This window comes from Physeter macrocephalus, chromosome 4 (genome assembly GCF_002837175.3).
Source record: "Physeter macrocephalus isolate SW-GA chromosome 4, ASM283717v5, whole genome shotgun sequence".
Lineage (NCBI taxonomy): Eukaryota > Metazoa > Chordata > Mammalia > Artiodactyla > Physeteridae > Physeter > Physeter macrocephalus.
In genome coordinates this window covers 55,529,650-55,554,834 of record NC_041217.1, presented here as the reverse complement: position 1 = coordinate 55,554,834, position 25,185 = coordinate 55,529,650, and the positions used below count along the sequence as shown (strand labels likewise).

The window sequence follows — 25,185 nt, the reverse complement described above, 5'->3', positions numbered from 1 at the left end:
GTTGTAAGGTTAGGTTGTTTATTTGAGATGTTTCTTGTTTCTTAAGGTAGGACTGTATTGCTATAAACTTCCCTCTTAGAACTGCTTTTGCTGCATCCCATAGGTTTCGGGTCATCGTGTTTTCATTGTCATTTGTTTCTAGGTATTTTTAAATTTCCTCTTTGATTTCTTCACTGATCTGTTGGTTATTTAGTAGTGTATTGTTTAGCCTCCGTGTGTTTGTATATTTTTAGAGTTTTATTTCCTGTAGTTGATATCTAGTCTCATAGCATTGTGGTCAGAAAAGATAGTTGATTTGATTTCAGCTTTCTTAAATTTACCAAGGCTTGATTTGTGACCCAAGGTATGATCGATCCTGGAGAATGTTCTATGAGCACTTGAGAAGAAAGTGTATTCTGTTGTTTTTAGATGGATTGTCCCGTAAATATCAATTAAGTCCATCTTGTTTAGTGTATCATTTGAAGCTTGTGTTTCATTATTTATTTTCATTTTGGATGATCTGTCCATTGGTGAAAGTGGGGTGTTAAAGTCCCCTACTATGATTGTGTTACTGTCAATTTCCCCTTTTATGGCTGTTAGCATTTGCCTTATGTATTGAGGTGCTCCTTGGTTGGGTGCATAAATAATTACAATTGTTATATCTTCTTCTTGGATTGATCCCTTGATCTTTAGGTAGTGTCCTTCTTTGTCTCTTGTAATAGTCTTTGTTTTAAAGTCTATTTTGTCTGCTATGAGAATTGCTACTCCAGCTTTCTTTTGACTTCCATTTGCATGGAATATCTTTTTCCATCCCCTCACTTTTAGTCTGTTTGTGTCTCTAGGTCTGAAGTGGGTCTCTTGTAGATAGCATATATATGGGTATTGTTTTTATATCCATTCAGCCATTTTGTGTCTTTTGGCTGAAGCATTTAATCCATTTACATTTAAGGTAATTATCGATATGTATGTTCCTATTACCATTTTCATAATTGTTCTGGGTTTGTTATTGTAGGTCTTTTCCTTGTCTTGTGTTTACTGCCTAGAGAAGTTTCTTTAGGATTTGCTGTAAAACTGGTTTGGTGGTGCTGAATTCTTTTAGCTTTTGCTTGTCTGTAAAGGTTTTAATTTCTCCGTCTAATCTGCATGAGATCCTTGCTGGGTAGAGTAATCTTGGTGATATGTATGTTCCTATTACCATTTTCTTAATTGTTTTGGGTTTGTTTTTGTGGGTCTTTTTCTTCTCTTGTGTTTCCTGCTTAGAGAAGGTTCTTTAGCATTTGTTGTAAAGTTGGTTTGGTGGTGCTGAATTCTCTTAGCTTTTGCTTGTCTGAAAAGCTTTTGACTTCTCCATTGAATCTGAATGAGATCCTTGCGGCATAGAGTAATCTTGGTTGTAGGTTTTTCTCTTTCATCACTTTAAGTATATCATGCCACTCCCTCTGGCCTTCAGAATTTCTGCTGAAAAATCAGCTGATAACCTTCTGGGGATTCCTTTGTATGTTATGTTTTTGTTTTTCCTTGCTGCTTTGAATATTTTTTCTTTGAATTTATTTTTTGTTAATTTGACTAATATATTTCTTGGTGTATTTCTCCTTGGATTTATCCTGTATGGGACTCTCTGTGCTTCCTGGACTTGATTGACTATTTCCTTTCCCATATTAGGGAAGTTTTCAACTATAATCTCTTTAAATATTTTCTCAGTCCCTTTCTTTTTCTCTTCTTTTTCTGGGACTCCTATAATTCGAATCTTGGTGCATTTAATGTTGTCCCAGAGGTCTCTAGGCCTGTCCTCAATTCTTCTCATTTTTGTTTTCTTTATTCTGCTCTGCAGTAGTTATTTCCACTATTTTTTCTTCCAGGTCACTTATCCGTTCCTCTGCCTCAGTTATTCTGCTATTGAGTCCTTCTAGAGAATTTTTCATTTCATTTATTGTGTTGTTCATCATTGTGTCTTTGCTCTTTAGTTCTTCTAGGTCCTTGTTAAACGTTTCTTGTATTTTCTCCATTCTATTTCCACGATTTTGGATCAACTTTACTGTCATTACTCAGAATTCTTTTTCAGGTAGACTGCCTATTTCCTCTTCATTTGTTTGGTTTGGTGGATTTTTACCTTGCTCCTTCATCTGCTGTGTGTTTCTCTGTCTTCTCATTTTGCTTAACTTACTGTGTTAGGGGTCTCGTTTTTGCAGGTTGAGGTTCATAGTTCCTGCTGTTTTTGGTGTCTGCCCTCAGTGGCTTAGGTTGATTCAGTGGATTGTGTAGGCTTCCTGGTGGAGGGGACTAGTGCCTGTGTTCTGGTGGATGAGGCTGGATCTTGTCTTTTTGGTGGGCAGGACCACATCCGGTAGTGTGTTTTGGGGTGTCTGTGACCTTATTATGATATTAGGCAATCTCTCTGCTAATGAGTGGGGTTGTTTTCCTGTCTTGCTAGTTGTTTGTCATTGGGTTTCCAGCCCTGTAGCTTGCTGATCGTTGAGTGGAGCTTGGTGTTAGCGTTGAGATGGAGCTCTCTGGGAGAGCTTTCACTGTTTGATATTACATGGAGCCGGGAGGTCTCTGGTGGACCAATGTCCTGAACTTGGCTCTCCCACCTCAGAGGCACAGGCCTGACACCCGGCCAGAGCACCAAGACCCTGTCAGCCACATGGCTCAGAAGAAAAGGGAGAAAAAAAGAAAGAAGGAAAGAAAAAAGTAAAATAAAATAATGTTATTAAAATAAAACATTATTAAAAATTAAAAAATTAAAAAGTAATAAAAAAGAAAGAAGAGAGCAACCAAACCTAAAAACAAATCCACCAATAATAAGCACTAAAAACTATACAAGAAAAGAAACAAAAAAAATGGATAGATAGAACCCTAGGACAAATGGTAAAAGCAAAGCTATACAGACAAAATCACACAAAGAAACATATACATACACACTCACAAAAAGAGAAAAGGGAAAAAATATACGCATCTGTATATATTAACCAAAAGGAGGAAGAAAGCAACCGAATCAATAAACAAATCTATCAATGATAATAAACTCTAAATACTAAACTAAGATAAACATAAAAGCAGAAACAAATGAGATGCAGTAAATAAACCCCAAGTATACAGTTGCTCCCAAATTCCACCATCTCAATTTTGGGATGATTCATTGCATGAATTCAGGTATTCCACAGATGCAGGGTACATCAAGCTGATTGTGGAGATTTAATCTGCTGCTCCTCAGTCTGCTGGGAAAGATTTCCCTTTCTCTTCTTTGGTCGCACAGCTCCTGGGGTTCAGCTTTGGCTTTGGCCCTGCCTCTGCGTGTAGGTCGCCTGAGGGCATCTTTTGGGAAGTCTATATCTTGTACCAGCGTTCAATAGGTGTTCTGTAGGAGTTGTTCCACATGTGGATGTATTTCTGATTTGTTTGTGGGGAGGAAGGTGATCTCCACATCTTACTTCTCCTCTTTCTTGAGGGTCTCCCTACCACATGTAGTTTAGACTAGACAGGAATGCCACTTTGTTTCCTTTCCCAACTCCACTCTTAGCACCTCACTCTCAATAGCTGACCTACTTTACTGAGATCACAGCCAACTGACAAGAGCCTCATCAACACTTTCTCATCCCTCAAATGTGTCTTCTCATTTTTTTCTTGCTTATCTGGTCCTCTTACTTTCCAAGATGAATCTCTCTAAGTTCTTGATATCTCCTACTTGTAGGGTTTCAGGGACATTGAGACATTTGTTATCACATCTTGTATCTTCCATCCTTCCTTCTCCATTGATTTTACCTTTGTAGCTTTTCATTCACTTCTGAACACATTGCAGTCAGGCTTTTAACAAATTATAGTCTGATTTCATGCTACTGAATTGGTCACCAGTCACTTCCTCATTACTAAACCCAGTGACTTCATCTCAGTCCTCATTTGACCCAACTCCAGGAAGACATTAACTGTACTAGCATAACATATCATCATTTCCCCTTGATTAATCTGATATTTCACTCTGTGGGTCCTCTTTGCATTGCTCTTGCCTACTCTTCCACATGTCTTTTAACTTGTTTTCCACAAGCCTAGAATGCAGACATTCCTCAGTCAGTTCGTAGCCATCCAGCCATGTTGTCCGAATTTCCAGGACTTTGTGTCTCCCCCCTCACTTGACCACCCCCACATTGTGCCTTTAGCTCAAAGAACTCCTCTGTGCCCCAGACCTACATTTCTTGCTTCTACTAGACCTCTTTATATGGATGATATGCCATTAGCATCTGAAACTCTACACCACCAAATTGTAAATTCTTTCCTCCTTACTGTCTATCACTCCTTTTCCTTCTACAATTTTCTGTATTTTCTTTTCTCAGATAATGGTATTATCATCTTACCAACAGCCCTGGCTTGGAACCTTTAAAATATCTTGGGTCCTCCCCATTCCTCACTCTCAACCTCCAATCACTTATCAAACTCTCACCATCTCTTCAAAAACCCCTACTAAGTTATTCCCGCAGCTTCCATACCTATACTCCTGCTCTGGTTCAAGTCTTCACATACTCTTATGCAGCCTATTGCAATAGCCTTCTAATTGGTCTCCCTCAGGTCTCTTTCATTTCCAGTATATCTTTCACATTGCTGCCAACGTTTTCCTAAACTGTAAATCTCCCTGTTCAGGCAGCTCTTTTCTTGCAGTAGAATAAAAGACAAATCCTTAGCATGACCTTCCAGATCTTTCACAATATGGTCCCACTCTAACTTTTCTAGCCTTATCTTTCACTACAAGTTTTCATATAACCTGTGCTGTTTCTATAACGTTACCTACAATTGACTGTTTCCATGAATTTGCTCATGCTGTACTTTTCTGCACTGTATCCATCTGTGAAGTTTCTATTCATTCTATGAGGGGCAACTCAGATGGCAATCTTCCCAGAAGTTTTCCCCAACACCTTCTTGTATTCCTAGTGAGCTGTGTATAATTTTTGTGGCTGTTTACATAGCCCTCTCCACCAAAAGACTTTAAAAACCAGGTCTGTGACATCTATCATCATATTCTTCACATGGATATTTACATATTAATTGTACAATAAATGTTGTGGAACTGAAGTAAAGTTAATTATTAGCTTTAAATATTAGTATGAATTTTTGTAATTAGTGCTTTTAAAATCTTAATGGTTACGAACTAGAAAGGCTATTGTGTATTGTAAATCTATTTTTCACTGAGTTAGTAATAATTCAAGGATTGATTTCTAAGCAGTTTACAAAATGTAGTGCAAGTCTGGTAGTTTTTATCTCTAAGGTATGTTAAAACATATTAGGGGAGAAAGTATTTACAAACGAAGCAACTGACAAAGGATTAATCTCTGAAATATACAAGCAGCTTATGCAGCTCAATATCAAAAAAACAACCCAATCCAAAACTGGGCAGAAGAGATAAATAGACATTTCTCCAAAGAAGATATACAGATTAACAAAGTCATGAAAGAATGCTAACACATGAAAAGATGCTCGACATCACTAATCATTAGAGAAATGCAAATCAAAACCAAAATGAGGTATGATCTCTCACTGGTCAGAATGTCCATCATCAAAAAATCTACAAACAATAAATGCTGGAGAGGGTGTGGAGAAAAGAGAGCCCTCCTGCACTGCTGGTGGGAATGTAAATTGATACAGCCACTGTGGAGAACAGTATAGAGGTTCCTTAAAAAACTAAAAATACAACTACCATATGACCCAGCAATCCCACTACTGGGCACATACCCTGAGAAAACCATAATTCAAAAAGAGACATGTACCACAGTGTTCATTGCCGCACTATTTACGATAGTCAGGGCATGGAAGCAACCTAAATGTCCATCGACAGATGAATGGATAAAGAAGATGTGGCAGATACATCGGAATATTACTCAGCCATAAAAAGAAACGAAATTGAGTTATTTGTAGTGAGGTGGATGGACCTAGAGTCTGTCATAAAGAGTGAAGTAAGTCAGAAAGAGAAAAACAAATACCATATGCTAACGTGTATATATGGAATCTAGAAGAATGGTACTGATGAACCTAATAGCAGGACAGGAATAAAGACACAGATGTAAAGAATGGACTTGAGGACGCCGGGGGGGAAGGGGAAGCTGGGACGAAGTGAAAGAGTAGCATTGACATATATACACTACCAGCTGTAAAATGGATAGCTAGTGGGAAGCTGCTGCATAGCACAAGGAGATCAGCTCGGTGCTTTGTGATGACCTAGACGGGTGGGAGAGGGAGGGTGGGAGGGAGGCTCAAGAGGGAGGGGATAGGGGGATATATGTATACATATAGCTGATTCACTTTGTTGTACAGCAGAAACTAACACAACATTGTAGCAATTATACTCCAATAAAGATGTAAAAAAAAAAGTATTAGGAATTTTGCTTTCTGAGATTAAAAAGTGAAACAGCATATATATTTTAATTTTAAAACCAACTACTTTATTACTGAGTTATGAAATGGTTACTTTCTTCTTATAGTTCCTTAACATTTGTTGCCATCTAGTGTTCTATTTTGCATATTGCATGCTAAATAAGTAGAAGCAATTACATTACATTAATACTGTATTATATCATGTCATATCATATTCAGTCCTCCCTCTTTATCCATGGGGGATTGGTTCCAGGACAGAAATCTGTGACTGGTTGAAACCTTGGATGCAGAAACTGTGAATACAGAACCTGCAGATAAGGAGGACAGACTATATATACTTTTACAGTGGCAATGAAAACACCTGAGAATTTTATCAGAAAATAAATCTATAACATGAGAAAATTATAATGCCATGCATGGATTCAGTTGTGTAACTTCTTTGGATCAAATCCCTAAAATTGAGTTATTTGTAGTGAGGTGGATGGACCTAGAGTCTGTCATAAAGAGTGAAGTAAGTCAGAAAGAGAAAAACAAATACCATATGCTAACGTGTATATATGGAATCTAGAAGAATGGTACTGATGAACCTAATAGCAGGACAGGAATAAAGACACAGATGTAAAGAATGGACTTGAGGACGCCGGGGGGGAAGGGGAAGCTGGGACGAAGTGAAAGAGTAGCATTGACATATATACACTACCAGCTGTAAAATGGATAGCTAGTGGGAAGCTGCTGCATAGCACAAGGAGATCAGCTCGGTGCTTTGTGATGACCTAGACGGGTGGGAGAGGGAGGGTGGGAGGGAGGCTCAAGAGGGAGGGGATAGGGGGATATATGTATACATATAGCTGATTCACTTTGTTGTACAGCAGAAACTAACACAACATTGTAGCAATTATACTCCAATAAAGATGTAAAAAAAAAAGTATTAGGAATTTTGCTTTCTGAGATTAAAAAGTGAAACAGCATATATATTTTAATTTTAAAACCAACTACTTTATTACTGAGTTATGAAATGGTTACTTTCTTCTTATAGTTCCTTAACATTTGTTGCCATCTAGTGTTCTATTTTGCATATTGCATGCTAAATAAGTAGAAGCAATTACATTACATTAATACTGTATTATATCATGTCATATCATATTCAGTCCTCCCTCTTTATCCATGGGGGATTGGTTCCAGGACAGAAATCTGTGACTGGTTGAAACCTTGGATGCAGAAACTGTGAATACAGAACCTGCAGATAAGGAGGACAGACTATATATACTTTTACAGTGGCAATGAAAACACCTGAGAATTTTATCAGAAAATAAATCTATAACATGAGAAAATTATAATGCCATGCATGGATTCAGTTGTGTAACTTCTTTGGATCAAATCCCTATTCTGCCACTTTCTAGGTCTGTGCTCTTGGGCAAGTTACTTAATGTCTCAAAGCCTCAGTTTCTTATCAACAGAGTGATAAAAGCCACTTAAAATTCAGTGAGAGAATTAAATATATTAATCCACGTAAGCCATTTAGGAAAGTATATGGCACACAGTAAGTGATCAATAAATGTTTTTGTTTTTCTTTGAAATTTTCAAGTCATTACAACTGGGAATAATTTTAAAAGGGAGAAAAAATTAACCTGGGAATAAGTGAAAGTAGAAAAGTAGAGGTTTTTGCAGTGATGTTTTGGTAAAGCTACAAGATAAAAAGGTTAACTAGGCCTTAGACCTGCCTGCCTCTATTGGAAGGGAAATTGTTGGCTTTGGCATGATGTTCCCATGAGCATATCTATAATGAGATAATCCTCTAAAGAAATATTTTTTAAAAAATACCAACCCAGAAGTTTGAATAAATGTCCCCCCAAACTTTTTTTCTCCTTTTTAAGTATTTAAATTATTGTTTTCCTTAGACTACAGTGGAATCAGAAAGGCAAGAATTAGAAACCCGAAGTAAAAGGAAAATCAGAAAAACCTTGAGCATTTGATTGCAAGCACAAATGTAGAATATAATGTTTCTTGATATGAACACTATCTTCCACAAGACAAAAACAAATTATAAATATCTTGAAAATGGGAGATAGGGATAGATTGACTGATAGGTTTCTAGTAAGGACAAGTTTATAAATTAATAATCAATAGTTTGCATTATTTGTAAATTAAATGCCTAAAACATGCTGAAAATCATTTTTATTTTGTGGGCTATATTTCATAAAAATGAAAGCATTTTCATAAATTTTTAAAGTTTATGTTCATAAGTGTGGACTCTATTATTCCTCATAATTCTTTAATCCTATAATCGTGAATTCTTTGATCACAAGGATATCTAGGAACCTAACCCTAGCACTTGGGAAGGACTTTTATGTTTCCTAAAAGAGTTTCCCTATTTTAAGAATTGAGTTGACTAGGTACAGATTTATTTTGGAAAATGTTTTGACTCCATTAAGATAGTAATGCATACTTTTTGGTTTAATAAAACTAGGACTGGGAATATCAAATCCAATAAATTATGTTTTGTAAAATGTGTTACTGTGGCCAGTTAAGAATGACCACAAATAAATTTCCCAGAAGAGAAAAGGCCCTTTGAAGATTGAGTCTACTGGAGGGTGAGGGTTGTGTAAATCCCCAACTCCCCAAGACCTACAGCCATTTCCACCAAGAAAGGGATTGTGCTCAGGGAAAGGAAGGAGCCACGACCTTGGGAACTACTAGGAGAAATGGCAGCTGCAGATCCCAAATTAACTTGGTCACCTGTGAAGATCTATCAGTTAATTGGGTTGGCCAAACATCTTACGGAAAAACCCAAACGAACTTTTTGGTCAATAGTCTTTGAGGATTCGATTATATGCCTTTACTGAATGATTATATGGAGTATGATCAGGGATTACTGAGTCATCTGGGATTCTGAAAACTAGGAGAGTGAGTCTTCGAATTAAAAGACAAAGCTTTAATGGAAAGAATGTATAAATATTTATTTAGTAAACCCAAATCTTGTATATGAGGATCATTGTAAGATTAAATGACTTTTCTAATTCCAAATGTTACTTATTATTTTCTTCATTGTGACCAGGCATATATATTAAAATCAAAACAAATAAAAGCAAAAGCTATTTTATATGGAATCATTGGCTACAAACCGAGAGTGACTAATATCCAGTTTTTAACCTAATATTTTTATTCAGTGTTTCATTACTGCTTTCATACACACCATCACTTCTCAGTGGTGGCTACTCCTCATAGAAGGCCATCCACGAAATCAAGGCTTCAGCAACGGTTTTGTTTAAGTGATTTACAACTTCTCACTTGTGCTTTTCGTTTATATCATCTTAGCATTAGGCCTCTTACCTGTCAGGATCATTTACTGTTCCTTGTTCTTGAATTGATTGAATTCTTTGAATTGACTCTTTAGTTGCTCTTCATGTTAGCCTGATCTTCAGCAGTTCCTTCCACTGTTCCTGTACCTAATAAGGTTGATTCCTGAGTTTTTATTCAATGAAAAACCTTCTGATTAAATATATTAGTTTATATTCCATAATCATTTTAGTCTTTCATGATATTCATATATCAGTGAACATTATGAACATTTTTATTAGGTTCATAAAAAATATTTTACACAAGAGCAATTGTGTTCTGAAGCGCAAAAATCTCTAATTCATAGTATTTCAAGCTCCAAGTGTTTAAATTATAGAAAAATTATGCTTTTCCATTTCTTTTAAAATCTAATGTAAAATTTTATTTTCCAGACATTTTCAACTAGAATTGGACTTGGGACTAACTCCCTAGGAGAATCTTTTTTCAGGCATTTTATTTGCTTATCAGTTAATCTGGGACAGTTGCATTTTATCCTCATTTTTTATGCCTAGGAGTATAGAACATTTCCAGAAGAGTTTGAAGGAAATTAGGGTTTAATACTCTCATGATAAAAAGAAGAAAATTCACATATCCTAGATATGTATTGTCTATATTTATTATAGCTTTCACCAGAGGGAAGCATAGCAATGCATAGAGCTTACAGTGCTTACTGAGACTGCTTCCATCTCCATTAACAACTGTGACTATCAAATTATAATTACAATTATAATTACATAGTATATAAGTCAAATGAGAGTTTCTTTGAGTTTCTTTCTCTCAATTCAGGGGAACATATAGAGGTTGAGTGAGGAGGATATTATGAGGAGCCACTGGGATGAGACTAAGACACCATAGTATGACTCAGATTTTCTCCCTTCCATGTATTCATCTGGTAGTATACAACAAAGTGAATCAGCTATAAGTATACATATATCCCCAAATCACCTCCCTCTTGAGCCTCCCTCAAATGATCTTACATGTTTAAACCATTTAAGTAGTCAAGTTGCTTATAACTTAAAGTTCATAAAAATTTTCTATTCTTCAATGTGTTTCTCAATAAAAGTTATATTCTCTGACCTTTCCAAAGAAAATAATCAATTAGAGTTCATGATAGGAAAATGTGAAATTTACTCTAATCCTGCCATTCTGTATGATTCCCTTTCTGTTTGTCAGAGGAGAGCAGGTGCTCTGCAGATATCCAGATTTTATTTCATAGTATGGTGTCTAAGACACTAAGACACCATAGTATGACTCAGATTTTCTATGTCAAGCACCTTAATTTTATTTTTTCTTGAGATTTTGAATTTAGTTTATTATTGTGTGTTATGCATAACAATATTGTAAATATAGCCAAAAAGAAGTTAGAGAGAATTTAATTCTGGAAATTCAGAGTGGGAAATTTAAACTAAAGGACAATTAACGACTTTTAAATTGCCAGAAATGAAATATAACACTTCTCACTTTACAAAACTAGGTAGTAAATGCTGTTTTGAGTCTTTCCTTATCTAAACTTGATTATTACCTGATTTTTACTTTAGTTATGTGTGTAAGGAGAGTGAACCAAATCTTACCTTACTTATATTTAAGGAAACTCAGTTATTATATAATGTTAAACAATAAATGCCTCTATGTAATGATAAATACATCTCATCTTAAAATTTTGATCTGTTTATCATTTAAAGTACAAATAATTTTTTTAACATCTTTATTGGAGTACGATTGCTCCACAATGGTGTGTCAGTTTCCGCTCTACAACAAAGTGAATCAGCCATACACGTACACATGCTCCCACATCTCCTCCCTCCCACGCCTCCCTCCCTCCCACCCTCCCCATCCCACCCCTCTAGGTGGTCACAAAGCACCGAGCCGATCCCCCCGTGCCACGCAGCTGCCTCCCACCAGCTATCCACTCCACACCTGGTAGTGTATAAATGTCCATGCCACCCCCCCACCCCGTCACAGCCCACCCTTCCCCCTCCCCACATCCTCAAGTCCATTCTCTAGTAGGTCTGCGTCTCCATTCCCGTCTTACCCCTAGGTTCTTAGATTTTTTGATGATGGCCATTCTGACCAGTGTGAGATGATATCTCATTGTAGTTTTGATTTGCATTTCTCTAATAATTAATGATGTTGAACATTCTTTCATGTGTTTGTTGGCAATCTGTATATCTTCTTTGGAGAAATGTCTATTTAGGTCTTCTGCCCATTTTTGGATTGGGTTGTTTGTTTTTTTGATATTGAGCTGCATGAGCTGCTGTTTAACCATGTCCAGATGAAAAATCAGTTAAATTAGATACTTATATATTTCTTGTAGTATAAACATGATATATAATTGAAAATACTAGAACACTTAGTTTTTCTGATCCCCTTTTATAAAATTCAGACTCCTCTGTGGCCCTTATCAAGGTTTGTTACCTGAATTTTCTTAGTTGATTAGTTAATATAGCCTTAATTGTGCAAACTGACATATGTGAATAAATACATTTGAATACATGTAACATTTGAATACATGTAACATTGAATCAGTAAGTGGTGTTGACAAATATAAAAATATTCTTTACTTTGACTTTACAGTGAGTTGTAACTATTTTAAATAAAATCAAAGCTTAATTGTCTCATTTCCCCCTTATTTCTTCTAAATTCTAAGGTCCCATTTCACTCTGTCTTATTCTGGCAGGCTTTAATCCAGTGCGAACAGTTGAAGAATGAACTGGAGAGGCAGACAGAGCGACTTGAGAAAGAACTCGCATCTCAGCAAGAAAAAAGAGCCTTTGAGAAAGAGATGATGAAAAGAGAAATGACAAAAGAAAGAGAGGACATGGGCTCAAAGGTATTTAAAGGGTTCAATTTGTTATCGACATTGCAAAAGAAATGTTTGTGGTGATGTAATTGATGATTCTACAGGCTGTAATTCTTGAATGCTCTTTATTAAAAAATTTTTTTGGGGGGTGGGCTTCCCTGGTGGTGCAGTGGTTGAGAGTCCACCTGCCGATGCAGGGGACACGGGTTCATGACCTGGTCTGGGAAGATCCCACATGCCGCAGAGTGGCTGGGCCTGTGAGCCATGGCCGCTGAGCCTGCGCGTCCGGAGCCTGTGCTCCGCAACAGGAGAGGCCACAACAGTGAGAGGCCCGCGTAAAGAAAGAAAAAAAAAAATTTATATCTTTATTGGAGTATAATTGCTTTACAATGTTGTGTGAGTTTCTGTTGTATAACAAAGTGAATCAGCTATAAGTATACATATATCCCCATATCACCTCCCTCTTGAGCCTCCCTCAAATGATCTTACATGTTTAAACCATTTAAGTAGTCAAGTTGCTTATAACTTAGAGTTCATAAAAATTTTCTATTCTTCAATGTGTTTCTCAATAAAAGTTATATTCTCTGACCTTTCCAAAGAAAATAATCAATTAGAGTTCATGATAGGAAAATGTGAAATTTACTCTAATCCTGCCATTCTGTATGATTCCCTTTCTGTTTGTCAGAGGAGAGCAGGTGCTCTGCAGATATCCAGATTTTATTTCAAGCATGGTTAAATCAAGGAGAGATGACTCCCCCATTTCATCCCCCACTCCTAAATTAGACTTTAAGAAGGTAAAACACTTGTAAGAAACCAAGTAACCAAAAAAAGAAGTGATATACTCTGTACAAAATAGTTTCTAACAAATTACATGATGAATAATGACTATAACCAGATGAATACATGGAAGGGAGAAATTAGAGTCAAAAGGAACAGATAACATGAGATGGGCAGTGTTTGAAAAACAGTAACAAACTAGAATACAGAGTTTAGTGGAACCTAGCTTTAAAGTTGCTACAGTTGAGTAAAACTGAGCAAGATGTGGCCCCTGAAGTAACCCAAACAATGGTTACATGTTCTGTTTTTTCAAAGCAGGCTCACAGCTTATACCCTACATGCTGTCTTAAACATGTGGTAATTAACTCATTCAGCAAATATCTACTGAGTATCTGCCGTGTGCAAGGCAGTGTGTAAGCCTAAGGCTATATAAAGAGAAAAATCACAAATCCTGCCCTGTGAGTTTTAAGTCTTATCTTACCTGAGCCAAGGTAAACTCCCTCGTTTTCTTATCCTTTTTAAAAAAAATTGTGCCTGTCAAAACCTACTTATAGGTCAATCTAATTATCTACATTCTCTGACCTGGATTGGTGATCTCAGCTAGTGAAGAAAAATCCTATAATCTTGCAGATGACACCACCATACACTTACGGTTCAATGTCCACCGTTCTGTTGGTGCTGTCTAGCAGTCCTCCTATCATTCCTCTCTCTCCCGTTCATTCAGGATTCAACAGATATTAATTGGAGGTCCTGGGAATGTGGTAGTCACAGGACCAGTGCAGTTACTTCATGAAGTTTATAGACTTGTGGGAGAGATAGACATTAAACACATACTTCCACAAATGAGTTTTTACCACTATGATAAAGGCATGAATGTACGGTATACAGTACCATGAGAATGTGTAACAGGCAAATATAACTTAGTCTGGGCAGTCATGGAAGACTTTTCCTCAGAAAGAGGTTTTGCAAATGAGGCTCAAAATAGTTGAGTAGGAGTGGTCAGGTGAAGAGTTGAGGCGGAGAGTTTCAGACCCAGGAAAACAACACTCCCAAGGCTCTGAAGCTAGAAAACATCATACTTTCTAGGAATTTAGAGAGGACTCAGGTGACTGGAGCACAGGAAGTAAGGGCCAGAGTAGTGGAAGATGAGTTTGGAGAAGTATGCAAGGACCAAATCATGAATGGTCTTAAAGTCCATGTAAAAGGTTTTAAATGTTATCCAAAAGTGAAGGGAAACCATTGAATGGCAGTAAATTGGGCAGTGTCATGATCACATTTATATTTGAGAAAAATCATCTGTCAATAGATTTGAAGGAGGACCAGAATAAACCCCTGGAGATCAGGTGGGAGGTAATTATAGTAGTCTAGGTGGGAAGTGTTGGTATCTAAGACACATTTTTCAAGGACTATTTCAAATCACTTTTATTCCCCTCAAATTCTCTACCATACCACCTCTCCCCTCATTCGCGGCAGAGAGACTTACTTACCTAACAAAGAAAGTTGACAGCCATTAGATGGTAATCACCTTATTTATCTCCCCCCCACCTCTGCCTAAAGTAAAATTTCACCTGTACTGCAACCATGTCAGAATGGGAGTGGCTTAATCCTAATCCTTTCCTCTTGCTCTGAATCCCATCCTCTTCCACCACCTCAGGGACCTATTTCCATTAGTTCCCCACTCTCTTCTGAATCTTCAACCTTTGTCCTTCACTATAGCCTTTTCCTTATCACCAGGAAAATAGTCTCAAATTTCTCTCACCTGTTGAAAGAAACAATCTTTCTTCTAATCCAGTCATTCTCAATCTTGGCTACACAGAAGTTCCAAAACTCTCATTGCCCAATCTGCATCCCAAACGAATTATGGGGGAATATCTGAGGGTAGGATCTAGGGGTCAGTATTTTAAAAATTTGTCCAGGTGATTCCAATGTGCGGCCAAGGCTGGAAGCCACCTTAGTAATTCCATATCCCTCCTTACTCTTCCCCTTAATAGTCAAGTTTCTTGAAAGATTTGTCCATACATGTTATCTTCATTTTCTTACCGCTCATTCACTCTTCAGCCCACTACATTTCAGCGTCTGTGCCCATAGCCAATGAAATTACCATTGCTGTGTTCACTGGAGACCTCCTTGTGCTATTTTTAGTGAATATTTTTTTGTTCTTATTCTCCTTAAAAGGTTCTGTTTCTTTGATTTCTCTGAATCATATTCTTGACTGGGGAGAATGATGATGTGTGCCTTTTAGGTTACTCTGAGTTTAAGGTGCCTTGGAGGTAATGAAGGAGACACATCCAGAAAGCACCTCGATAGGAGGTTCTAGAGTTGAGCAGAGAGCTTTAGATTTAGATGTCTTTAGCACTACTGTGGCTTTAATTTCATATATATGGTATTGATTCCTAAATCTTTAGCTCTCTAGTGAGCTCCCAAACCAGCTGCACTTCCCATCTTCCCTCTCATAGTAGAACTACTATTCATTGATCCATTTGCCCAACTCAGAAATCTTGCTGTCATCCTTGTTTCCTCCTTCTCCCTCACCCTGTACATCAAGTCACCAAGTTCTAGAGTTTCAGGCCCCTACTGATTTTACATTGCCTTGTCTCTCCATTCCACTGCTCTCCATATCTCACCCTTGGGCGATTCCTACAGCCCCAAGTTCTAGAAGCCCCTTGCTTCTAGTCTCACCTCCTTATCTGTTCTCTTACCCAAAGATCCAAAGATGATCTTTCTAAAATGAACACGGCAATATGTCAGTCTCTTGCTTTAAAATCCTTTATTGTCTCTCTATAACACCTTGGATAAAATTTAGGATCTTTTACTACAGCATAAAGATTGTACATTTTTTCCCTCTCTTTGGTTCTCCAGTCTCATCTCCCTTCTCTTTTCTTCTTTGTGTTACCACCATACTGATCTACTTGCACTTCCTCAAATGTGTAAACATGCCAGTCTGCCATACTATTTTTTCATTTCAGGATTTTTCAGGGCTTTGCCCCTCCCCTCCCATCCCCACACCCCCCACCTCACCCCCATTGCCTAGAGGAATCTTCCTCTGGCCTCTCTGACCGATCCTTCAGAGTTCTCGATACCACCTCTTCTCACAGCCTCCCCATGATAAATTTTTGGGAGCCCCTCCTATGGGCTTCTATAACTCAATTTATTGCAAAGTCTTATTGAATTATCTCCCCTAATTTACTATGATTCCCTTGCATATATGGTTTGTTAACATCCTTATTGCCTTATTGCCACATTCCTCCCACATAAAATGTGTTCAGTATATATTTATTGAATGAATACAAGGGGAATACAAATGGAAGGAAGAAGGCCGGCCCCATGCCATTGGAAAGGCATGACTAAAATACTGAGAGTTCAGAGGATCAGAACAGATTTCTGTCTGCAGGAGATCACGGAACACTTGGTGGAGAAGGTGGCATTTTAACTGAGCTGCAGAAAAATAGGCAGGATTTAGAAATGCTGAGTGTGGGGGAGATGTACCAACATGAGTAAGGTATGGAGGGAGGTAAAGTTGCAAGCTGAGCTTTGAGAGATAGAATGAATGGCATCAAGAGCAAAGATCAGCTACCGTTCATGCCTAGGAGACTTTTTTCCTGGGTTGTTTAGTGGAAACTTTTGCCTTGCTGAGTAGTTTTACTATGTAAAAATATGTTGATGAGAATTCCTGATAAGAAGAAATAAAGGAAGTCGGAACTGTGCCAGGGAATATTCCAGGTGCTTTTATGTATAACTTTCTTAAACTGATAATTATTCATGAATGAAAGTGGCAACAGAAATACAATGCATTTCTTTTTTTAAAAATTAATTTATTCATTTATTTATTTTTGGCTGCATTGGGTCTTTATTGCTGCACGCGGGCTTTCTCTAGTTGTGGCGAGCGGGGGTTACTCTTTGTTGCGGTGCGTGGGCTTCTCATTGGCACTTCTCAAGTGCCTTCTCTTGTTGCGGAGCACAGGCTCTAGGCACGTGGGCTTCAGTAGTTGTGGCACGCGGGCTCAGTAGTTGTGGCTTGTGGGCTCTAGAGTGCCGGCTCAGTAGTTATGGCTCATGGGCTTAGTTGCTCTGCAGCATGTGGAATATTCCCCCACCAGGGATCGAACCCGTGTCCCCTGCACTGGCAGGCAGATTCTTAACCACTGTGCCTCCAGGGAAGTCCTACAATGCATTTCTGAGTCTGAGTCCTTTTTTTTCTTTTTGCCTCCATTAAGCCTTATTTGACATTTATTCTGAAGATCCTGCCCTAAATAAAGATGTATGAATAAAGAGCTGAAAGTGATCCTAGCACTGAAGCAAGTACTCTCACAGAAAATGGAGGAAAGAAGCTCTGAAGTAAAAGGATTTAGTGTTGAATCCAATTTGACCTTTATGTGACCTTGAACAATTTATTTAACCTCTCCAAATTTCAGAGTAGTAGATCCTTGGTTGATCTACTCAAGGAATTGATAGGATTAAATGAGACAATGTTTTGAAAGTACCTAATATAATACCTGGCTTAGGTTAGACCATTTAACAAATTTTAGCTTGTGGCTATTATTCTTACTCAAGTGAAAGAGAGAATTAGCTCCATTGGATAGATTTCTTGGACATTTGTGTTAGTAAAAGCAGACAAATTTTAATATAAAGTCCAGCTTTACTTTTTATTTATTAGCTTGAATGAATTTGGGAACATTACTTAAGTTTTCATTTTTTCAACTGACGGTTAATCCAATACATTCCTTTCCAAAGGGAATTAAAAGAGAAAAATTATCACACTGCCTAGCGTAGGAGGTTAATTTAATGGGGAGTCTGAACAATTAATCATAACGTTGTAACTTCTCATGGTTAGTGCTGGAGCAGGTGTCCCTGCTTTCCTAGTGGTAGGAAAGCTCGTGAGACTTGTAGATTTTCTTTCCTTCTTTTTATTATTTTTCTTCTTTCCTTTCTTCTTACTGCTTAAAAATTTCATTTGTGTGGGAAGCTCTAGGAGAGCAGATGCCTTCTACCTAGACAGATTTTGAATCATTCCCCCATGAACAGTACTTGCTGTGAGTTTGCCTGTTGGCATCAGTAATGGTCTTTGGTTGCACTAAACCATTAAGTTTGTTCGTTCAATCAGTCCTTCAGTCATCTATTTATTGAATGCCCCCTGTGGTTTGTGAATTTTCTCAGTCGGTTCCCTTGATAATAGCCCATCGCTAGAATCCTTAATTCTTGTACCTTTTTTATGAGGAATGCCACTTTATACCACGTTCAGTACACTAGGGACTGCTTTAGTGTAGAGATTTCTATCAAGCTCTCCCATCCTGGGTGTCCTTGTCTCTTGCTTGCCCCTGTCAAAGTTTAAAGGACTTATCTGATGTCAACACCCTGGACATCCAGCAGTGTTGCAGCTGTCTGTGTTACTTCTGCCCCTGCAACAGATGTGGATGGAGAAGCTCCTGCAGTGTAATGTTGACTTCCAGATGGTGGGCATGGGGAAAAAGAAGGTGTGACAACAGGAGGGGAGGCCTTGAGAAGTGGGTGACAGAAGGGAGCAGACAGGTAGTGGGCAGAGGAATGAAGTGATGGGTGGCAGAGGGAAGGAATCATATGGAAGGTGTATGATTTGTTACATGCTATAGAAACTGACTCAGAATTTACCATTAGCAAAATAAATGTCTGCCCATTTACTTCAAAAAAACCACACAATATTAATATGTTTACCATAGATCCACATAAATAAGTAATATATGGTTTTCAGTAGCTGGTAATTCAAGTTTGTTATTGTTGTATGGCTCCAGAAAAGCTATAATTACATATTCATAATATGCTTACTCATGAACTTGAATTTTTAAATTAAGAAAATTCAATTAATATTTTTGATTTGTTACATTTAACTTCTTTTGACCTTTAATTTTTGTTTCAGATTGTAATCTGCATAAGGATAGTTTGTAGCTTGGTATTAGTAAAAGTAATTTTATGTGCAAATTAGATTTGTAGCCAATCTCTTGATGAAAGAAGGACATGTAAACAGCCATAAGTTAAATGTACAATTCTCCACAATCCCCAGGAATGTTAATTAATACATCTACCGTCTAAATTAGAAAATAGCTACTAGGGCTCATTATTTTCATGTTGTCAATTTTAATTAGTTGACAAAGGTAATCTTGATTTTTATTACAAAATTTTAGTTATTGATTTCAGTTGTAAAACTGAATTCACACCCATGTTAGTGTACAATGATAGATTTCAAATATTATTTCAAATTTGTTATCAGTTTTTATTTTAGGTGATTAAAAACTGATAGCTATCCCATATGTTTTGATCTGGGGCAAGGTAGCATTTCTTCATCACTTTAAAACTGCTAATACAAATGAGAAATTAATAGCCTAGAAAAGTTTGACCTACTGGAGCAGAGTAAAATGTAATTGCAAACCAAAAACTATAAAGGTTAAATCTAAGGTCTAGAAAACCTTTCTGACCCTGGGAAGAAAAACTAAACCTGATATCCATATAGTCCCTCAGAAAAGCCATTTATTCTAATGATTCATTCATTCATCAAACATTAAACATATACCTCTTGAGGAACATGCTCTTGAGGAACTTCTAGTCTAATGAGGAAACAGACAACTCAAAACAGTGTGATGTGTTAAGTACTGTGCATATAAATAATTTTAGTTGATAAATATATCAAAAAAATTTGAAATATATTTTAACATGGAGGATAAATTCAGTACCTTTATTCTTGTGTCTACCATAGTACAAAATTACTAAAACACTTTGTGTTTTTTAAAAATACTATTTTATATTCTTATTGAATTTTTCAGATATTGGGTATATCTTTATAAGGTGGTTAGAAATTCTTAAAGGACATAAAACTTTGGTATTCTTACAGGGTTAGTATAGCATATGGAAGTTTCTTAATAAATATCTGCTGATTGATTCTATTTTTAATATTTAAAAAGCATGGTGACTATAGTTAACAGTACTGTACTGTGTATTTGAAAGTTGCTAAGAGAGCAAATCTTAAAAGTTCTCACCACCAGAAAAGAAAGAAAAGTAATTACGTGAGGTGATAGTCAAGGGAGATGAATTGAGAATGCAGAGCAATGGAGATACCCAATCCACAGAGAAATGACTTACAGAGAGAGCCCAGTGGCCGTGCTGAGACTCTATTAATTCAAGATGTTTAAAATATTTTTGTCAAATGACATTATCATTTAGGACTTTTATTTCCTCGTACAGATGTTGACCCTATCTCAGAGTATTGCCCAACTGGAGGCTCAGGTGGAAAAGATTACAAGAGAGAAGATTTCAGCTGTTAATCAACTAGAGGAAATTCAAAACCAGCTTGCTTCCCGGGAAATGGATGTCACAAAGGTACAAAGAAAGATTTTAGTTTACTAATTACTTAAATATTTTAGTTGAAAATTTTTTCCTAGTGTAAAAAGCTCAAAAAGAAGTCTGGAGTATAAAAATTTTGTTATTTCAAGATAATAAAGGTCCACATAATAGTCATTCAGCAAACATTTACTTATTATCATCAGGCCCTTTTCTGGGTGCTGCAAATACAAAGATGAATTAGACACAAATAATGTCCTCAAAGAGCTTAAGGATTAAGTTGCTGAGACAGACTTGTAAATAAACAAGTTTTATTACTTTAATTACTGAATACCTGATAAAACTTGTACATCTGAATTAGTCAACTAGGAGTAATTTTTTTGCATAAGTTTGGTCTTCACGATAATACTAAAATACATGTATTTATTTATAACATGAAAAGTGTGCTTAACATAATTCTCCATCTCTCATTCCTTTCAGACCTGTTCTCTAAAATCAGGATTCTAATACTACAACTTCTCATTCTATTGGTCCTTAAATTTAGACTTTACACTGTGGTATCACCGTTGTCTGCACTGTGGGCATCACAAACTTGTGAACCAAGAACTAAAATGCTTAATGGTCTTAACTGGATAAGGTACATGTTTAAAAAACACTAGAAGTCTGTGTAGATTTCAGTAATCATTGCTTTAAAACTAAGTAACTAAATATGGACATGCATGATGTAATAAATTAAATCAATTTATTTTCATCAATACATACACAGATAATTTTATTACAATGCATACCCATTTCATACTGCATTTTACTTCTCAACATATTTTCCTAAACTTGGACACATTTGTAATGCCATTATTGTTTTATAACTCAGTAATTTAAATTAACTTTAATATATATTAGGAAAGGAAGCCTATTTTTTCTTTTTTTTCCTTGAATTTATATAGTTCTTCATTTGCTTTCTGAAATTCAAGCTAGCTAATGTAGAAGCTTAAAATATCATATTTGCCAATATAGTTGATGTGTTTGTGTGGAGGAAGGGGTAGAAGTAAAGGAACTGGTGCAGAGAGATGGAAATGGTTAACCTGGATTGATAGGTGAAAGCTATGATGAGGATTTTCAGTTCATTATAAGGAGAGAACTTTCTGTTGAAATATGGTACAGTAAAGAATGATTACTTGTCTTTAGAACTGTCCAAAAGGACTCATGCATCAGAGGAGTGCCTTAAGCCTGCTTCCAACCCTGGGATAATATAATTCTAGTTAAATTTAATTTGTTCATTTATTTTAGATGAAATTTAAGTGTTACAGATAAACTTAGCAAATGCATTTTAAACTGAAATTAGTGAGGCAAGGAAACTTTAAAAATAAAATTAAGGGGTACAATCATTTTAAACAGGACCTAATGCTTAGATATTTATTATGTATAATAATTTTGTACTGGTGTTGGGTTTTAAACACCATGGTTGTATAACTGTGATGTTCTGGTATTATAATTGGGGTCTTTAAATTTTATTCCTATATGTAAATCAAATAGATTGGAATAGTGAAGAAAGTCAATTAGGGCTCCTCTAATTTTTTTCTGTAATTCTTAATTTTTAAATTTTATTTAGCTTTAGTAACTTTTTGTGAATTACTAATATTTTTGAAAGGGGAAGGATCAACTCTTGCACATTGAAGGTATTTGAATTTCAGATACAATTTGTAGTAATTTTATTCTTTTTTTAGCTTTTTGAGGGTCGCTGGGGAGAAGCTTACTGACTTTTTCTTCTGTCTTGTCACTATAATTTTTGAACACAGATTAGTTTATTTTTAATGTATTTTTTATTTGAACATAGGAAATGCATATAGGTTTTATAAGATTCTAATACTTCAATAATGATGAAACTAATTTCTAAAATTCTAATGATCATTTTTGGAGAACTACCAAAATTGCAAAGTCTCAAGCAGGTATAGCCATTAGATGATACATGATTTTTAAAAACTTGTAGTTGTAACTTAGAAGCTGACTTAGCAGATGTGTGTATTACTTGATCTCTCTACAAGTTCTCAGTTATCTCAAAAGTTCATAACTTCTTTATTTAGATTTATCTGCTAATTTATTTTCCAAATGTATTTATCTGTCTGTAGATGCCCTGGATTGAAAAAAAAGATTATATAAAGAATGATACACAATTTTAAGATACTGAGTGTGTTCATTATTTAACAATATGTTAAAGTCATTTCACTTACATGTATATTTTCCTTTTATGTTGAATGCCATAGTTATTTTAAAAGCAGAGTGGGCTTAGTTGCAGTCTATGACTTTTAACTTTCTTAATTTAAATACATAGTATTGTGCATGGTAAGATTGACATAATCTGCAAAGCCTACGGTAAATACCGGCTGGGTAATACTCTACTCCTAAATATTGATAATATAGTCTATTGCAGAGAGAAAAAAACCTTTATAAATTTATTTAAATAAAAGCCTAACTGATAAAGAGTTTAAAGGAAAGTTTTTAATATAGAGTGTCTATATAACCATGACAATTTGAATGAATAATGACATAGCTTAATATTTTAATTAATAATTTTACCTAGTTAAAAGCAAGATGATACTGCATTTTAGATAATAATATGCAATTGAAACTATTATTTTACATGAAAAATCTTGTATATATCACTTAAATTCCCTGGTTATGCATTTCTTTATCTGTCATTTGAAATTGTAAGACTCAATAACATCTGATATTGCCTCCACATCTTAACAATATATTGAATATGCTAATAGAAAATGCCATTCTTAGAAAAGTTCTATTGTATTTTATTTATATGACCTCTAGGGGGCACCAAAAGATCTAATTGCAGGCCTTGCCTGGTAGATTCCAGCAGCTATTGATCTAGTTTTTATAATCTAACAGGTGTGTGGAGAAATGCGCTATCAATTGAATAAAACCAAAATGGAGAAGGATGAGGCAGAAAAGGAGCACAGAGAGTACAGAACAAAAACTAAAAGGGATCTTGAAATTAAAGATCAGGTAAGATTTGATACAAGCGTAACTGCAGCAATTAAAGACATAACTAATGTTTTTTTCTGAAAAAAGACATAACTAATGTTTTTTTCTGAAATGGTTGTGGTTTTATTCCTAAGTCATTTATTTCTATTATACTGTTTCTAACTAATGGAATGATCCAATTTATACTGTTAAAAGAATTTCATCTACAGTTGCCTAAAATTATCACCTTTCACATGAAATTGTGAGAATACAACTGCATGCATATGAAATTACAATCTGACAGGTCATAAATATACATTTGGATATGTGTATCTATTACTTTCAAAAGTAAAAGAAAATGTTCTAATGTTCATTTTGAACCTAAAATATATGTACATAAAGTTCTTTAAAGATGCCAACTTGAATCCAATTTTAAGTGAAAAAGTTTAAAATTTGTGAGATGAGATGAGTTGATATGTAAATATGTCAATCAAATTGATCGTTGGCAGAGTGAAACCAGTTTTAACTAAGATAACCATGAATACGTTTGCTCAGGAAACCTAAATACAGTAAAATTGGAAATGTTAGGAAAAAAACTGCTACTTACTTCAATTTCAGTTTGAACAGATGTTTTACATTATATCTTTGTTGAGATCATGTAGATACTTCAATTTTAATTGACAACGTGGATAAAGTTTTTAGAGAGGCAGTTCTAATAGGCTGACTTTTGATTTTCTAATTTTGTTATAGTACAAAACATTGAACGCTTTCATTCTTTTTATTCGTGAAAGCAGGTTGAGAAATCTATTCAATTCAAATAAGACTGAGTTCTCAGTGTCATTATTTTAAAGAAATCACTATGGTTTAAAAGTGGTTAGCCCTAAATAAATTTTTTTTTTAAATATATTTCTAGTTCAACACTTTTTACCATATTTTCCAACATATCTCCCTTTCAACCCAATCAACTCTTCTATGCAAATGATGCAAAGACAATTGGGAAAAGTATTGAAAATGAAAGTGATAATGAAATTTAGTACAGAAAGTTTTTCAAGTTGTAGCTGAAATCCCTGGCATTAAATTAAAATCTAAACAACCAAAATCAAATTATGCTTTTGTATCACTATATTCAAAGTGTTCTAACGAGTTTTAAATTTTCAGAAGAATTTTCCTTGTTAACATGTACACATAATGAAACTGTTGATATTTCATTCCATCCAGTTGGGGGCGTGCCTGATAGTGGAATTAAAAATCCTTTCTATCAGGAACTGAAGATCTAGGATTACTAACCAACACAGAACTTTCCTTTTCTGATATATTATATGACTTTTTAAAAAAGGTATCATATTGGCATGCTCACTAGCATTATTATATACCTTTTCTGTTATTCTGTAGCATCTGCCAGCATAACATTTTAGACTAACTGGAAAAATACAGTAAGGAAGAGTGTCTGAGTTATTTAAAAATTACATTTTAATATTCTAGAGAGAAAGAACACTATAGGAATAATAAGATTATAATATCCCTTGTAAATGAATAACGTGTGTAGAAGTATTTGTAATATTTGTCTTTTAGTGCTATATCTCATTTTAATTAACCACTAATGAGGTGGAGGCTAAAGTTGCAGGATTATAAAAGGAGCAGTTTTCATTTGTAAATAT

At 35.7% G+C, this 25,185-nt stretch overlaps 1 protein-coding gene across 1 annotated transcript in view; it reads left to right on the top strand.

Moving 5' to 3' along the window:
- SDCCAG8 (SHH signaling and ciliogenesis regulator SDCCAG8) overlaps positions 1-25,185 on the top strand; it is a 268,791-nt gene that overhangs the window by 68,097 nt on the left and 175,509 nt on the right. The window contains 3 exon segments of the mRNA XM_007106891.4: positions 12,350-12,502; positions 20,459-20,593; positions 23,453-23,569. Coding sequence (XP_007106953.3) covers positions 12,350-12,502; positions 20,459-20,593; positions 23,453-23,569 — 405 coding nt within the window.